The 19923-nt window shown below is 34.8% G+C and overlaps 1 protein-coding gene across 1 annotated transcript; it reads left to right on the top strand.

The window, feature by feature from the left end:
* The first annotated feature begins 6092 nt into the window (after positions 1 to 6092).
* LOC110450504 (4-coumarate--CoA ligase 1-like) lies at positions 6093 to 13749 on the top strand. The gene is made up of 12 exons (XM_021498056.1): positions 6093 to 6100; positions 6358 to 6565; positions 7118 to 7236; positions 8141 to 8343; positions 9785 to 9809; positions 9986 to 10147; positions 10622 to 10790; positions 11143 to 11243; positions 11697 to 11838; positions 12768 to 12850; positions 13057 to 13222; positions 13570 to 13749. Exons 2-12 carry the CDS (start codon positions 6397 to 6399, stop codon positions 13677 to 13679), a joined length of 1449 nt encoding a protein of 482 aa, XP_021353731.1. The 5' UTR covers positions 6093 to 6100; positions 6358 to 6396; the 3' UTR covers positions 13680 to 13749.
* The last annotated feature ends 6174 nt before the right edge of the window (positions 13750 to 19923 follow it).

Here is a 19923-nt window from a genome sequence, read left to right on the forward strand (position 1 = left end):
TATATATTATATAGAGAACAGTGACGACAAAACAATGCTTAAATAGTTAAGAACGTATGCCTATTTGAATAATAGAAATTGTAAACTAAGGCAATACTTGGCTCAATTGAGGATTAAAGTGTTCAATATTCTTTCATATTATGTGGATATTTTTTGTTCCGTTTTCATTATATATAATATTGTCATATACACATGTACCAATCATTCTCCAGCGTACAATGGTTTTCGATGAATATCATTGCATTTTTCATTTTATTAATCTACCACCTCCGGTGAATTTGGCTTTGTATGTACAGATGATGCACTGTTTATCACTCTGTCTCCTGAACTGATGAAGCTTTAAGCTTATGGTCGATATAAGAAATTGAAAAAATGAATATAAACAAGATGCCATTGCACGTGTGTAATTAGAAATAAACTAATAGAAACCAAACAGAATCTTGACTCAGCCAAATGTATACTTACATCTTAAACATATCTTATTTTTCGTTGACTGATAGAAACAGATTTATACCGCTCGTGCAGGGCTATATGGACACAAACAAGTTGGCAATTGACCAATAAAAAACAAGATTATATTCAGAAAGATAACTCATTACTTTTGTCATAAGTTTTTCCGTCATTGAATTCATGATGTTTCGAGAAAGCTCTTGCATATCGAATCAAGTGCGACATGTCAACATCGTATGTTGGGGGTCGCAGAGATGTTACTATAAAGTCAGTGCAAGTTCAAGGCAGGGAAATCGAAAGCTTTCGTCTTCTTGTTCAGCTAAATAGTTATTTACCTCAGTAAGTCATGTTGAAGGTAAATATGGGGAAAACAACTCAGACTGAACGATAAGCGGGACGGTTTCGACTTTTTGATTGTGAACTTTTTCGGTTTTCTGGAGCAAACTCCGAATATCATTGATCCCGTAATAGATGTTGACTACTGACGGACAAATCAACAACACAGTAACAACAATAATGAAGCTTTGAAGTAATCGACAGAAGATGGCTGCAATACATGAAAGCATCAGCGATGGTTTACTGTATTTACACTGTTGATTTTCAGTCTCCATATTATACAACTGTTTCATGCCTTATAGCCACACGTCAAAGCTATTGACTTGGCAATATCTTAACTGTTGACCCGGTTGCTTGATTTTTTGTTTTTGAAAAACAGTCAAAATCGTTTGATGTGTATTTATATAGATATTCAGGTAACAGATACGGTGTCCCATGTAGGTCATTTTATATTACATTAATCTACAATCTCTGATGAAGCGTGTATGTTAACTGTGATTAACATTGCCTAACAAGATGATACCGTCCTGACATGCTCCGGAGCAATTATCTAGCACAAGAATACATGGGCTGTTAGCTATGTGCAAATAAAGAGGTCAAGAAATTGACCTTACGGTAGTGCAACTAGAATGGAGGTAATGTATAGTACTATAGTTACCTGGCATCCTGAAATGCCCCGATACATTATGTAGCACAATGATACATGGGCTGTAAGCTACGTGTCAATAAAGAGGTCAGGAAATTGACCTAACGGCAATGCAACTAGAATGAGGGTAATATAGTACTACAGTGACCTGTAAATATAATGAAAGGAAAAATAAACGCAGGGAATATGCTTGTATGATTTGAAAAAATGGTATGATGTGTTCAGTATAAGATCTGCATACTGCTGTAAAGAACGATCGTTCACAAACAAATTATCAAAACTGCATTAGTTGTGGAACCATAGATATTTAGGAATTGTACGTCATAGAAAGCTGCCCCAAAATTTGGATATTGCAATCTGCTGACACATAAGTATCGGGAATCCTACAGTTGTTAAATTACCCTGCAAAAAATTCAAAAGACTATTTTACACCTTCCTCAGACCATAACTGATCGACACAAATAACTATCACTCTCGATAACGCATGCGTCGGCGAAGCTTTCCACAAAACAACGGTATACAAGACATCGACCGTCAGGACGAAAAAGTGTGAACCGGGACTCATCTTAGAAAAGGCTCGTCTCTATTGCCTCATTAGTCACGTTCTAGGAACATGGACCGCCAACCAAGCCAAACAACGAGTACGACGTACTCTAGCGAAGGGTGGACAGACGTAAGGACGACGTACTCTAGCGAACGGTGGACAGACGTAAGGACGACGTACTCTAGTGAAGGGTGGACAGACGTAAGGACGACGTACTCTAGCGAAGGGTGAAAAGACGTAAAGACGACGTACTCTAGTGAAGGGTGGACAGACGTAAGGACGACGTACTCTAATGAAGGGTGGACAGACGTAAGGACGATGTACTCTAGTGAAGGGTGGACAGACGTAAGGACGACGTACTCTAGCGAAGGGTGGACAGACATAACCACGACGTCCTCTAGTGAAGGGTGGACAGGCGTAAGGACGACGTACTCTCGCGAAGGGTGGACAGACGGAAGGACGACGTACTCTAGCGAAGGGAGAAAAGACGTAAAGACGACGTACCCTAGTGAAGGGTGGACAGGCGTAAGGACGACGTACTCTCGTGAAGGGAGGACAGACATAAGGACGACGTACTCTCGTGAAGGGAGGACAGACATAAGGACGACGTACTCTAGTGAAGGGTGGACAGACGTAAGGACGACTTACTCTACCGTTTTACGAGCAGTACCAGTTAGATAGCGATCATGCTAATGCTCAAGACAAGTGATCTGGATCCTGTCTTGACGTTTAGACGCCACGCGTGGACGTCAAGATTGCGGGTTTTCGGCAATGCGCCCAGTCTCCGAACCTCTAACAAGACACTTTATGGTTGAAACATTAAACCCGACATGGTTAGAAACCTGTTGTTGCCTTTAACGTCACTGTACTCAAATCGGGACACTTTTTATATAAAAATCAACGTTCTTAATACCATATTATAAGTTCCAAAAATGTTTGTTCATTTTTCATAAATAGATACTATCCATTGTTATTTTTTATTTCTATCATAATTTGATATTTCGGGCGTGAGGTTCTATAAAAAGAACGCGAAATACCAAACGAGTTACGTAGGCCCTTGAACTGTCGTTACTGTACCCTGATGGGGACACTTCCGGTATTGGGCGAATATTTGGGGATAAACGATCAATATTGGCAGAAAATATGCATAGTTGAAATATGTTAGTGTCGACGATGGTTCTGATTAAATGTTTTCTCCGAACTAATATTAGTTTTGATAAAATAGACTTTTTTTTGGTAATTATTATTACCTTTAAATTGTCCATTTAACGATAATCAGCAGCCAATAAAGCTTAATACAGTTTAATTGTTATTTAAAGTATTATTAAATAAAACCTGCATACATAAAGTATGTCTTTGCATTGAATGCCAGTTTCGTGGGTCGTTTTCCCACAAGTGTCCCGTTTTGGGTACAGTGACGGTAGCCCTGCAATAGTTATACAAGTGTATGACCCCTCTGTACTTCTGTCAGTCTTGCCATAAATTAAAGACAAATAAACAGAAATGTTATTGCAAAAAGCGACGTGTATCTGTCAAGAATACCAAGTGGTATGACAATATATATTGCTGAAGTTTTCAATATTGTTCTGCATATGATATATGTTTTTTCTCTCACTATTTCCCATACGGATACATTACACGATTGACTGATTGTACACTCTGTCTGTAGTAAACACTTACCAAGATAGTCCTCTGAGCGAGTTTCATTATATTAGTATAATATTTTAACGATAGAATGCAATTTTTCTTACCCCGCGTTTATTTTTCTCTTCGGTATATAATGAATAAAAAGACCTTCAAGAGAATAATCTATAATCAATAATCTATAATTAGATTGCAATCTAACATTGCAATCGTTATTTTTTCCTGTTCCGAAAGAGATTTATCTCCAAATAAAAGTAGATTTAAATTAAGAGGCAAGTATTCATTCAGTTCACGATCAAACTTAATTATTTGTTCGTTATATTTATCACAGGTAAACAAGAAATGGTATGTCTTCAATAGGGAAGCCACATAAACACGAAACAGGTCACTTTTCAAAGTACTAGAACGGTTTCTTAATTTTGTATGCATTTTTTTTTTCTATCACCATAAAAAAGGGATTTGGTACAAAAGGCAAGTTAACGTCTTGAATGGCGTTTCTAAATGATGAGAACGTGGCGCTACGTCGTATACTAGTAGGTAACTGGTTCCACAGTCTAACAGTAGAAGGAAAAAAAAGGATACGTTAGATAATTCAAATGTCTTTGTAGCAGGGACATATTTTAGTGTATTTGCTAAGGGGTTTTATTAAAATATGTCGTATGTGATATTGTATAATATTTTCCCCGATTGTCGATCGTATTGTGTAACGCGTCCGTTAGTGTATCGTCCGTATTAATTTAGTAATGTACACGTTTTGTGCGCGTTCGTTTCGTTTGTATCGTACTCTGTAATTGTAATGTCCGAGTGGTCAGCTTTTGTGGTGTTACGTCATGTAGTTTCTGTTATTTCATTGGTTGTTTCTATTGGGCGATTCGGCGGGATATTCTTTGTAAAAGTCAGTGTCAGACATTTCTTGTGACTGGACGGACCTGACCAATTTATATGTAAGTGTTTTACCTTTCTAATATTCTCTACCTGCACTTCTTCCTTATAGATAGAACAAATATAGGATGTAGGTTTTGTTATATATCTTAAGGATTTATTAGTAAAGAACCAACGTAGGTCGAGGGATAAAAAAAGGTCTCGTTATATTAGAACCTGTCTAGCTACAGTTGCTTTATATTTAAAGTTACTCATTATGATAATTAGTTACTCATTATGATAATTGCTATTTGATTAATTCATTTCATAAACTATATACTCATGAAATAAATACTTGCGTATAAGTCGTGGTTTTATGTGTGTAATTGTGAGAAAGTATAGACGGGTTTTGTTTTGTTTTAGTGTCATAACGTACTGTATCTATACCTGTAGACCTGTAGACGTTCGTGTGTCCGTAACTGGACAAGGCTCTGAGCCACACTCAGGTATGACTACCCTATACGTGTATCTGAATTATTGTAGAATCAAATTTATTTGAAATGTAAAGAAAAATGTGTCTTTTACTTATAACTGTTATTGCAGTGTGTCTTTTACCTATAACTGTTATTGTAGATCTTCGTAGAAGTGTAATTTTGTTATTGTAATAGCATAACGTATAGTTCCGATTACTTTGTCTCGTAAGAGTTATTTCCCTTTGTGTATGTGAGTTGTGAATGTACGTTTGTTTTATTATTTGTTACAGAGTTTAAATTGAATGGAATATCTTGTGATATTTATACGGGAAATACACCACTATTACATCTTTGTGGCTGGCTTGTAGGGTGTAAACTTATGTTATATAATAGATGGGAATTTACGTGTAGACGCTTTGTGTACAGGGTGAATATAGGACTAAGACCACAATTAATTTTACTATATGTTTCATTGTAACATTTAATTTCATAACAAATTTCCAATATCCTATAGCCAACTTTCCATCTAACCTGGTCAAGAGCAACACCTTGGGATTAAAATATCAAAATTTCAAAATAGCATGTTGGCCTTTTTCTTGAGATAATCCTCTGCATGTGTCACCAATGTCAAAAATAAACTTCCGGGTCAGGGGTAGAGATAAACACAGGACTTTTCACACAGCACCCTGCACCAAAAAATAAATGCACAATATAAAAATTTGACACAGAATTGTAAGATTGATATCTCCACAGTATTTTAACACCAAACTTTTACACAAACACCATGTTCTAAGAGGCATAGTATAGTTTTTACTAAAGTACCTATATTTCTAAGGGACTTCATTCGTGGGTACTGAACCCGGTACTGAACCCGGAAAATGCCCGGAAGCATTTAATTGTGACCTCAGTCCTATTATAGCGGGACACACCGTAAATATTTATAGAACAAGGGGCTAATGACCGATTTCTGCCTTTTTTATATTGGTTCAATATTAATTAAAATTAGAAATAAAGTATCCATCATTCTTTAAATTGCGAGAGGTTGACTTTGTTTTTTGGCCCATCAATGTTGTATTTTGTAAGATGTAAACGTCAGGTTCAGTGATTGCATTGTGTTGGCAATGTGGCCTAGATAGAACAGCACTAGTAAGTTAAAATTATATATTTGAACTTAAATTGTTATTGTTATATTATCTTAGCCAGCAGTTTAGTTACTTATACTAAACAATTTACTTTTGTCAAGAAACAGATAAGGTACTCATGTTTTTGTTTAAAGTTTTGATTACAGATACTTGTTATTTGTGAGTATATATAAGATCAAACAGAGGCTCCATTAATGTGTTTATAAGGTGTTTTATAATTTTCAACAATACTCAGTGAATTTTATTTATGATATTAACCAGGTAGACTTCGAGACAGGTAAAACGTACACTTACCTGGAGATGAGGGACGCGGTGATCAAGTTAGGCAGTGCCCTACACAGGTTGGGGTACAGAAAGGGGGACGTACTTTGTATGTGTTCTACCAACAATACCGAGTATGCCCTTCTCATACTAGCCTGTGTGACGTCAGGCATTGTACTGACCACGACGAATCCGGCCTACACTTCCGGTATGTAACATATGTTAATATACCCAGCATCCCACTGGTATTGACGATAATGATTAAAGAATGGTGATGCTTATTTTTTTTTCAATAGTTGAACTAGTTGTCTGTCAGAATGTTAGGATTTCCCATAGCTTCCTTAACAAATACATAAAATGTGTTTTAGAGAAAATAATGTTTTAAAATTGCTGGCTGCTCAAATTCTAATTTGTACTCCTAATTGATATCGAAGTATATCAATACTGATTATGATAATAAATGCATGGATATGCATATAGCTACACTTGTATAATATCGCAATCTTCTCCTAAAAGTAAAAATTCAAAAGCCTATTTTGTTTTGTTAATGAAACTTTGATAACAGCATACAAATGTACACTATATGAATAAATATGTTTAAGTAAGAACTTTCCTGTACCCTGTGTAATGCTTGCACAATACTCAATTTGTTTATTAAAGGAATGGATTTAGATTTACAAAGATTTAGATGACAACGAATATTAAAATATATGGTGTCTCATTAAGTGATGCAATTTGCCGAGGTAACTTTGTATTTAAGCTGAACTTGCACGACACCTCAACCAATCCAGCGCTACCGGTTTGGTCGTCATGAAATCGCTATTGTCAACTGTCCAGGAAGCGATTGCAAATGACAGCATCCTTCAAAGAAATATCAAGGTTAGGTTGAAATAATATTCTAATTAAGTATATACTTAGCTACATTTAATCTGTATAATGGAATAAAACAAAATGGAAATATTCTCCGAAGTATTTGTAACAATAATAAATTATTTAATCAGCCAAGTATACCACATTATCAATACATATGGAAAACATATACCACAGTATTAACCCATATGGACAAAATATACCACAGCGTCAACATAGAAGGAAAACATATACCACAACGTCAACACACAGGGACAAAATATACCACATAATCAACCCATATGGACAGAGTATACCACAGCATCAACACAGAAGAATAAATAAACCACGGCATCAAAACACAAGTACAAAATATGCCACAGTATCAACAAGTTAGGACAATATATACCACAGTATCACCACACAGGGTCAAAATATAATATAGTATCAACACAAAAGGACAAAATATACCACAACATCAGCACACATGGGCAAAACCTACCACAGTATCAACACTGAAATAAAAAGACAATAAAAGGCATGGATGGGACAAAAAAAATGAACCACCAAGAAAACCCGCAGACGAAACAAAATAACACTTTTCAGATGGGAGACGTATACGGCATACACAAAAAATGTATCGAAACGAAATATCGTTATCGTTGTATTTCTAAATGCGTTTCGAACACTTTAAAACTCGTTTTATTTCTAATGGTATCTTGTAGCAAGAGTCCAAATGGACTTTGGTACAGTAATTGTTGTCTTTGCTTGGCTTTCTACATGAACGTTCAAGTTTCTATAAGTACATGCTACATTTCTTCGTATATCTAGTAGTTGTATATCTAGTTTAAAAACCAAGCATCGTTACATTGGGAAGTTTTATTAATCAGATTACATTTATTGTTATATATCTATTTAATATTTTACTTCCCAGAATGTCATAACATTAGGAGAGATGGATGGATATCGTTCGTTCTCAAATCTGCTCGAAGATGACGGAGCATATTTTCCTGAGAACCTCACGTTCAATCCCAAAAATGACGTGGCTCTCTTCCCTTACTCCAGTGGAACTTCCGGTCCCCCTAAAGGGGTCATGCTGACACATATGAACGTTGTATCAAACATTCAACAGTCACGGTAATATCGTTTAATATACCGTATTAACCAAGAAACAATTATATTCTATTTGACCAATAATGACTTTTTACATTACATACTTCTTAGTATATTCCAGCTGTACCCTTTCAAATTCACATCATAATCCGCCTTTTGTTATTTACCAGCCGAATGTTATTGAATTTATTTCATACTTGTCCTTTGCTTTATGATCGATGGACCTGAATTGCTGTATTATGGATATATATTTGTAAATTCCATTGATTTGTACTCACTTTATCATATATTGTAATTCATTTCTGTCACCAAATTATAAAGTTCCAATCACCCGCGTGTGTGTAATTTACATCATTCTACGGTATATTAAATTTATCTTTATTAACTTTATCATCTTTTTTTTGATTTCATATATTCTGCGATATATTCTTATGATGTCTAATACCGCTATCAAATATTCTACGGTATAGTTTATTGATCCCTATCATATGTTCTACGATATATTCAACTTATGCTTAATAACCTTTATCATTTATTATATGGTATATACCATTGATCTGTACTTTATAACCTTTATTATACATTTCATGATGTATTTAATTGTTTTTACTTTATAAACTTTATCATATCGTTCATGGTATATTCCATTGATGTTTACTTTATCATATCTTTCATGGTATATTCCATTAAACTTTACTTTATTACCTTTATTAAATATTTCAAAGTTTATCCATTGATCTTAGTTAGCTTTTATATATATTTTTTATGGTTAATTCTGTTGATTTTTATTGACGTCATGCTACAATTCACTATTGGTTTGATAAGAGTACAATTTAAACTATTCTCTCGCTTATTTTCCTTAAATATCTGCCAACATTTACTGGCACACTTAAACTGAAATTTATCGTAAAACAAAAGTCGAAAAAAACGGCGTTTTACGACCGATATATATAAATATATATATGTTATAGTCTGTTGTTGGTGTGCAAAAACTGAAAAGTTGAGGTAGTCCCGATTGATAGCTATGAACTTAGCTTTCTGTCTTAACGTTTGTTTTATCATCAGTGGTTGAGTTTGACAAACGGTATCTCCGACACTTAGGAGAAAGAACATTGTCTTAATTATGGATGGATAGCAATAGTCAAATAAAAATATAACTAAGTTAGATATCACCCCTTTAAAACTTCTGTTTGTCAGGTCACAAATAAATCCATGTCAATAACATAAACAAAAACTTAACAACATTTCCAAATTTAATGAAATCGGTGACGGAAACCTTTAAGAAAAGTGCAAAAAAGATTATTAAATTAGGAATAACAGAGTAAGAATGCTTTATTTGTTATGAGAAATAATAGAGGTCCTAATAAGGGCACAAATTCATAGAGTAATTTGATAAATAAGGAATAGTGTTGTTTAGCATTTTGAATGTTTAACTCTTTAAGATATAAACGGCTCAAATTTCCAGGATAAGACAGGAGGCAAAATTGCTGGTAAACGAGGAAAACCCTCGATTAAATGCATGCATTTTTTCTTCATTAAATTGAGGTTTCATTAACTTTTCAAGCTATGAATTAACTTTAACGTCTGTGATATATGTATGGATTGGACAACATGGTTTTTAAGTTTTGTAATTTGTATATAAATCCCAATTTTCTCTAAACCACAGCTGATCATAACGCCGGGCGACACCGCTGTCTGTCTTTTGCCGATGTTCCACGTTGCTGGTTTAATTGCTATTTTGATGGGCATCTTGCAAGATGGAGGTAAACTGGTCTTATTACCTAAATTTGAACCAGGATCCTTCCTCAAATCTATCCAAGAACACAAGGTATGTTATAGATGTTGTTTTAAAAATGATCTATATATAAACTTAGTAACACTTTGCACTTTCGTGTCTTCTCATTGCATGATAAGAAAAGGCAACTTATTGCGCCAATGCAGATTATTGTTTTCTTAAGAATTTCTCCACAAGTTTAGAAAAGAAGCAAAGAAACAAAGAATAAAAAGAAGAAGAAAAAGATGTGTCATAGAGTGTCACATACCGGTTATGATATTCAGAGAAACGACACAGGCTTCATCTGCCTTTAATTATTACGAAGATGTGTATTTCTGTCCAAACAAACAAACAATGTTCAAATGGATAGGAGCTTTTTATAATAGTTGTAGGAAAAACTGACGTTCATTCAGATTCGATTAAATAAGCAATTATTTCCTGTTTAAAAAAATATCCAATTCATTTTTTTTTTAGGAGAATGATTTACCTACAAAACATGTCAACTAATGCATATTGTTGATTTGGTAGGTGACTGTCCTATACATGGTCCCTCCAGTGGCGTTGTTCCTAGCCAGACATCCAATCGTAGACTCATTTGACATTTCAAGCATCCGGGCACACTTGTGTGCAGCTGCTCCATTAGGGGAGTCATTATGTAGGGAGTATGAGGACAGACTGAGATACCCCATATGCCAAGGTAAGAATAGGGCGTTCAATATCTTAATAGCTTCATCAAATATTCAGTGACTGATTTCTTTGAATAATATCATTTTGAGTAATTTCCGATCTTTGACAAGTGTTTTGGTGATGTCTTCATATTACCATTTAAATTCTGAATGTTTTATGTAACATAGTGTCGATAGTATTGAACAATTACGGTGAATGATATTATTTATAATGGCTGATTACATGTTTCGTCTACTTGTGTATGACCGTATCACTTATTTCATCATCCCAAATGTGGAAATACACTGTAGATTCCTCTGTCAAAATGTACAAATATGAGGCACAATTGCTTGTGATAAATACCAAAAACTACTCTCTGCTAGGTTATGGAATGACAGAGTTGAGCCCGTTTGCTACTTTAGACACGATGCCTCCACACCATATTGGAACAGTGGGATCACTGATACCAAACACGAGCGCTAAGGTACAGTACTTCTCCAAAGAGCACGGTGTATAACTGGTTACAATATTGGAAATCTGCGCAAATTTGATTGTATGTTCTTTTTACTATCCTTACAAATTTTCTTAAGGAATGATCATAACAATTATATAAACTTGGGAACAGTTTAAAACTCTGATAAAATTGTTCTTAAATTTACATTAATAGATTCGATAAAGTTTCAATGTTTAAACAAAGTCTCTACCTAGGACTGGTTATAGCAAGCGCATGACGTCATCAAATAAAGTATACGAGGACAATGAATATTTTTAGGACAAAACAAATCAAATTCAAGTATATGTTTTAAAAATTGTCACAGATTTCATGTAACAATATATTTATATCATCTCAGGATCTAAATAATGATATAAGGATATTGCGCAAAAACATGTATAAGAGAGGACTCATATAGGTTTATCAATTTCGAACTGTCTACAGATTGTATGTCCAGAGACAGGGGTTGCACTGGGACCTGGGGCGACAGGCGAAGTGTGTATACGGGGACCCCAGGTCATGAAGGGCTATCTCAACAACGAGGAGGCTACCAATGACATGATCAGGGATGACTGGCTTCACACAGGTACGATGTTGTTTAAGTAGATATATTTGTTTCCCATCAATAACCGTCATTGACATATTACTCAGTAGCTACATAAAAAAAACCATCGCGTTCCAAATATGCATATCCCAGTTGATTCATTATTCCAAAGAAGTGTGCCATGTAGATCAACGAACTATTTATCAAAGATTTTTCTGTACGAAATTTCCATCAGAAATTTTTGTCTACCCTAACGATTTGATAATGTATCTTTAAAAATGATCTGCATGTGCACTGAATTTGACCAGGGACATCACGATGGGTATAACATGTAATGCAGGGATTGCTGACCTTTCATAAACGAAATGTTTTGCTGTAGGTTTCAGCTAACCTCGCACGAAGGCCCAAGCGATTTCAGCTTTTGTGCAACCTAAATCGTCTGTTGCTAAAGGCAGATGAAAGTTTAAGAACCACTGAAAAGGACAAGTCATGGAAGTTCAATTATCTTTTAAAAATGTAGGTAAGGAAGTTTTCTAAACTGAAAGTTGTTCTATTTCCGGGATAGGAAGTGCGGGACATTAAGGAGGACTGCTCTGGAAAGACTTGGTAGAAAGGAGAGAAATTATATAGCATGGAGCTTTTCCTTCGGTGTAAATTTGCACTGTGGTTGTTTTTGCGGGCCAGAAGTCAAGGGCTTAAAGAAGAACCAAGAACAACAACATCTAAGGCTTCTTTTCAAGTACTTATATGCGAATGTTAAACAATATTGCTTCAAATGATCATTCCATCACTAGCTGTTGTTTTCTGGACGATGACCGTCGTTTACGAGTTTACGATGCGATACTTTTAGAACAATTAGTATTAAGCAGTGTGTGTGCGTTAAGCGTTAATTTGTTTCTTTTCTCAAACAAAACTACATCTGAACTGACACGTTTTCTTATCTAGTCCGTTATTGTATTTTCTCGCACCAGGTGACTTGGGACACATTCGGGTAGATGGCTGTTTCGTTATCGCCGACAGACTGAAAGAGCTCATCAAGTACAAGGGGTTTCAGGTTTGTTTGGTTTTATATTTCCTGTCTTCCCGAAATATATTTTATTGACACCAGTGAGGTTCTAGGTTCTCGGATAAAGAATGGTATTCACGTCATACCATTAAGTTTATGCTGAGCATATATGGAAACAGTTTTGTTGTCAAATGTTTCTCTTTTAAAATGATTATTCATTGATGAGTTATTTTTCTGTCATTACGTGTAAACAGGTTGCTCCAGCAGAGCTCGAGGATTTGTTGCTGCGACACCCCGGTGTTAAAGACGTGGCCGTGATAGGGATGCCAGACGAGAGGGCAGGGGAAATCCCCCGGGCTTACATAGTACCGAATCCAAACACGAAGGTCACACGCGAGGATATAGCAACATTTGTCACAGGTAACTTTCATTTTTTATCGTAGATTTAGTAGTTACAGAATACTGCGGTAAGGTTTTTAAGACCTGTTTCAAATACCTATCTTAATATAAAACATGTAATATGTATTATGATAAAGATACAAAACGACATTCATGTTTATAATGAAAATTTAATATTACATTATCCTTCCGAAGTTTAATAGTATATCGTTGCACAAGAAAGAATCATATACTGCTTTCAATACTTTATTGAACATTCAATTACAATGTTCATACTTTCTTGATAAGTAGTTTTCATAAAAGTAAATAAATATGTATTTGCATAGACATTACGCCCTATGTTGAGTTGTAATTGTTTTACTTGACAGAAAACGCTGCTTCGTACAAGCAACTGAGAGGAGGTGTAGAATTCCTAGATGAAATTCCAAAATCGCCATCTGGAAAAATTCTGAGACGTATACTACGGAACATGTGCTAAACTTTTCACCTCAACAATAAACTTAATGTGGAATAAAAAGAACTAATCTAATAAAACAAAACCATTCATATTTTCAGCATATATATAGATATATATCTAATTTGTTCAAGTGTATTTGCATAAAATACTGATTATACGGTAAACAATTTGTTAGTATTGTGATACAAGACACTAAACATTTTTTTTGTTATAAAATTTAATTCATAGAAGATAAATAAATTTATGTTGCACATTAAACTATTATGCTTGCATGTAATATTTATATTATTCAAATGTAAATGCTATATTCGATTCCGTGAAGTGTCAGGATTCTGATCGGGGAACGGCGAAAAACCTATTAGGAAGTAAATTTGAATTTATCTCCTGAGAATCACTAATGAATAAGTACGATAAGTTCGCTAGCCAATCAAAGCCGTTCTGGCGGTCAGGTGATCAAAACAAGAATAGTTTACAGTGACATCACTACGATCAAACTTTCAACATCATCAACCCACCATCATCCCCTTTCGCCAATCGATACACTGTGGAATGATGATATGCAGAGGATTATATTTATAGAGTAGATGTTTTATGGCACCACCTTTAAATTGTATAAGATTTTTTTTAGGTGCCACCTTTTGGTTATTCATTGATGAAATGTAATGTAGACTATATGTTCCATAAAATATGTTGTTGTCAGGTTCTCTTGGCAAACATTCGTCTTTTAAATAAATGACAATTGTCGGACAAAAATCTTTGTTATTCCTTCATAACCAAAACGAGCCAGCTGAGCATGTGGAACTTTCTAGTCTTAGTGAATATTAATGGGTAACATACACATTCTTTATGTTTTTTCTTCAACATACACTGAGAATATTTTCAGGTTGTTTTCATTAAATGATTTCCAAGAAAGATTTTAACGTCTACCTTGATTAAACAGTTGTTCATAATCTATCATTCTTGATAACTGTACTAAAATAATATATATCACAACAACAACACGATAAAAAACTAACACAGCAACAATACACAATGAAATACACCACAGTGTCAGTGTCACCACAATGACAAAATATACAAAGTGTCATCACACACTTGCAAAATATCACACAGTCTGATCACAGGCAAAATGTTCCACAGCGTCAACAAAAACGAAGATATATACCATAGCGCTTCTACACTAGAACCAAATCAAAGCCCAAATTCGATAAAAAAAAATGACAGGAGCTGAGAATACAAAAATATAAAGTTGTACAACAGGTTTATGATGAGATGATCATTACATTTCCACTTATTGCATCGTGGTAATCAAACCAATGTCAAAAATTAAAACAATGAATCTATGTATTAGTCACTCTTACAAAATGAGCTAAACATTCAACCTAATGAGTGATAGTTCCCCAATGGTCCTGCTCGACTATGGTGATATAAAAGAGAAATTATGAGGAGGTTATTGTAGAATTGTTTTACATATATTTACCATCAAAGTAACACCTATCGAGAAATACTGATGGTCATGGCTAACATTGTTAATGTCACACTATTATATCGACATCCTTACCCGTCTTTTTTCAAATATGATGAACCAACGACAAAGAACCCAGGTACCCAGAGAAAATACTTAAATAGACGCCAAATTATAAGTACTGTCACTTTTCCACTATACTTTCAATAATACAATATAAAGAACGATTGACGTAGTTTTGATACAGTACGTATTTTGATACAGGTTAAGGTCATTTGAATGTTAACAATGCGATACACGTGGTGGTGTGTATGAACTGACCTAGTTAGAGATTAATGATTGTGCAAGTTAAAACGTTACTTCTTTTCATATAATTCTTTTTAGAGTGAGACTGTTTTCTGTGAAGGGATCAGAGTTTCTTTAGTAAAACATGATGTCGCTGGGGAAATCGGTTAGGAGATTGAGTGTCCTGGACACGTATTCCCGTCTCTATTTGTCCACTGGTAGTCCGAGAATGATATCATCTCCCGTTGTAGGATCAATTACACGACAACGGTGTACCAGGAAAGTCTCCAGCTCTTCCGCCCGAAACACCATTTTCACCAGTCCGATACCCGATATCTAAATCAAGGAAGCATCTTTGTCCGAATATCTCTTACCAAAATTTGAACACTTCGGAAAAAGGATAGCCCTGGTAAGTTAAATAGGATAGAAAAACATCTTTATCCGTTATTTACATGTTTTGAATTGTTCAAAACCAAACGTAGTATATAATTCAATATAATTAACAACTTCGTTATGAAACAACTAAAATTGAGTCTTTTTATGTATTTTGTTCTCATAGTTGCCTGTACTTGTTGTTTGTGATTATTTGTTCATTTTCGGCTTTGCTAAATCGAGTCATTTACATATGAAAGTATTTGAGTAAACATTGATGTATACATTCTATTACTTAACTCATAATTGGGAATATTGTGTATCAACTGTATAGGTAGATGCCAATGCTGGTAAAACGTACACTTACCTGAAGATGAGGGACGCGGTGGTAAAGTTAGGCAGTGCCCTACACAGGTTGGGGTACAGAAAGGGGGATGTACTCTGTATGTGTTCCACCAACAGTACCGAGTATGCCCTTATCATATTGGCTTGTGTGACTTCAGGCATTATACTTACCACCACAAATCCGGCGTACACTTCCGGTATGTAAAATATTTGACGTTTCTTAACATATCACTTTCATTATTGGTTATATTTATGTAGCGTTACAGTGTGCAGTGCTGCATTTCACATAGTGTTATATTGCATTATCTTTGATATTAACAACACTAATGTTGAGGAACACATCCTCATCATTCCAGGGCTTACACTTTACGCTTACTAAATACGCTTTCGCTCTACCCCGTTGAATATGTCATGACCTTGTGGATGAAACAAGTAGGTTAATTTGAACCGTGAATGTTCATTAACAGAATCCCGGGGAGGTTTAACAATATCTTGAAATGGACAGAAATCAGACTAGCGATTGATGATTTTTTTTTGCCTGAAGGCAATCAAATATCTTCCCTCGTGCTTTCGATTTTGTCATGACAAATGCTTATGGGTGCAGAGAACGCAAGTATACGTAACACCCGGTGTATCGATGATGGGTTTTAACATCAAATAAAACATAAATGAACACTATGTTATACAAATCCACAGGAAATATACGAAATCCGAATAGCATATAAATATGCAAGTCATTAAAAAGAGGTAAGATAAATTGCGAATCAAAACTAAGAACATACGAAATCCAAATAGCAGATAAATATGCACGTCATTTAAAAGAGGTAAGATAAATTGCGAGTCAAAACCAGTATAAATAATAGTATCTTATGAGGCAATAATATCCAGATGCCATTTCTTCGTTAAGGTGAACTTGCACGGCACCTCAACCATTCCGGCACTTCCTGTGTGGTCGTCTTCAAATCATTGTTACCAACTGTTCAAAAAGCTATTGAAAGTGACATTAACCTTAAAACTACTCTCAAAGTAAGTACTGGTACCAGTTGACAGGGGAAAACTGTTATTCAATCCTATTCATATACCATCTTGAATTAAATTTGTTGAAATGAAACGAATTAAAGTAAGTTTAAATCATTACATATATAACGACATACACTCTAGCAAAGTTCGTAGGATTAAAATCATTAATAGAAAATAAGAGGAGAACACTAAATAACCTGTAATAACATAATACCTGCAATTACTACAAATGAAGTGTCTTACAAACTGTCAACAAAGAAGACAAAATATATACAACAGTGTCGGAACAAAAAGCAAAGTGTTAACTCGAAGTCAAAATTTTCAGACAAATACAGGTATTGAGGGCAATGAGGAGACACCAAAACAAAAGGAAAAACAGCATGACCACTCACAAAACCTAGATGCAAAAACCATTTTACAGCTGTAATCTAGAAACATACACCAAACTTATAGGTTGTTTGGACTGATTTCAATTATGCTGGAAATGGACATACACAAATAAATACTTTAACTATACTTTTTTTTTTATCATATTTCCTAGCACATCATAGTAGTAGGCGAGATGGATGGAAACCGTACGTTCTCAAACCTCCTCAACGATGACGGTACTTGCTTTCCTGACAACATTACGTTTAATCCAAAAGATGACGTGTCACTCTTACGACAGGATTACCCAAAGGCTTTATGCTTACACAGAGGAATATTGTATCCCCCTTCAGCAAACGAGGTATTAGGTAGCAGTGTACAGTAGCGTACGGTGGTCATGTGTGATATTTTTGTACAATGAATCACCCATGTAATATAACATGTATCGAAACTTAAAAAAAGCTCTAAAATTGGTATATACATGATGAATTGGACTATGTGGGCTTCACATTAAAAAAACCCATCGAATTTGGCTCGAGACTACATTTTTGGCCATTTACGAATCTGTGTCTACACAACAAAAGCTAGCTTTTCATGAAGTCTATTTTTGTACTCAGCACATGTGTAAATATTGTGAAAAATCCAGGTGGACGACCTATGCTAAAACGTGAGTATTTCTGTTACCGAGTAGGTGATATTTAATTTATGACAGGTTTTTAAGAAAAAAAATACTACTTGCGTAGGATAAATTTTGGGTTAAAAGTCCCAAATCTGGGGAAATCACTTTTTGAACAAAAATGGATTCTTCGAAAAAAAAGAGTATTCAAAATGTAGTTTAATATATATATATATATGTAGGTGTGATGTGCAGGATGAATCCGTTATCCATGTTTATCCAAGACATGCCCTTTATTTTTAGGGTCAAGCCATTTCTACTGTACTCTGCTTCCTAAGGACTAAAGTGATATCATGTTGTTATTCATTGTGTAACTGTCTTTTTTAAAAACTAACGTTATCAATGTTTACACATCTTCTTTAAATAGTAAGCCTACTTTGTGTTACTTGTCGTGTGTCAGTGATTATATTAACTCTGCCTATTCGGGTCGTGCTGTATGCCCTTGACTCGTTGTTACTGTATTTATTGATACCGGATGAGGATTTATGATTTGGGAACTACTTAATTGTCACACACTGAATATTTTGTGCAGGACATTGTAGCTTGAATACACACTGTAGACTTAAAACCTAATTTTATTGTATTTATTGAATCGAATGATTCGCTCTCCTGTTATATTACATTTGTACACTGAATATAAAAGATAGTAAGATTTACGTGTTAAATTCACTCTATGAAGGTAGAAAACAATGCAATATTGTTTTCAATACCTCATTTATACAATCCAACTGATTTAAAGTACTTGTAAAACTAATAGAATGTAAAGTCAAATATCTAGAAAATGTTTGGCATTAAAGAAAAAGGAATAATCTTTACTCATTTACGATATAATCTAGTATTGTTGATAATTGAACATTTTTTTCTCTCGCAATAACGAAACAAATAAATGGTAACAAATAAAACAACAGAAACAAAATGGCTGAAAGGAACCTTACCTTGTGTTTGCATTGACGGTAGCAATGTCAGGTTGACTTGCATATCAGAAATGTTATTGAATATTGTCCGTTCATCAAATTATCTAAGATATCAAGGAATGTGAAAAAGACTTGTGTTTATCATGGTATAACTATCTTTTTATATTTATCTGAAATGCTTACATTCAACCGCATTTGCATCTGAACCGACGGATGCACAACTCTACCTACATCACGTACCTAAAGCACGTAAAAGATATAAATAAATGTATATTGTTGATTTGGTAGGTGACCGTCCAGTAATGGTTCCTCCTATGGCCCTGTTCCTAGCCAGACATCCCATCGTAGACACGTTTGACATTTCAAGCATCCGGTCCCCCTGAGCGCAGCAACACCTTTAGGGGAGTCATTATGTAGGGAATACGAGAACAGTTTGAGACATCCCATTGTTCAAGGTAATGACGTCATTTCTTTCTATCACAATAATCATTCCGACTTAAAAGTATACAGAATACGATTTGTTTAGTGACACAATTTGAGACATAAACGTAAATGAGTGATGTACGTTTTTTCAGAGTAATGGCCCTTTTGTTTACTCTTGAACCTATGTTTGTTTATGATTATTTATTTGGAAAACTTGACTTCTACCCTTTACAGAATTTGAACAAAAGACGCGCCCTTTGTCTTATTCCATTGGCTAGTGAAATAAATTTAAGTATGTTTCCTCGATCACGTATTACAAAACTGGCGTACTTGTATGTTGTTATGATCCTGAAATATAACATCTCGGTACTGTACCTGTAGGCTACGGAATGACAGAGC

This window comes from Mizuhopecten yessoensis, unplaced genomic scaffold, assembly GCF_002113885.1.
Source record: "Mizuhopecten yessoensis strain PY_sf001 unplaced genomic scaffold, ASM211388v2 scaffold5229, whole genome shotgun sequence".
Lineage (NCBI taxonomy): Eukaryota > Metazoa > Mollusca > Bivalvia > Pectinida > Pectinidae > Mizuhopecten > Mizuhopecten yessoensis.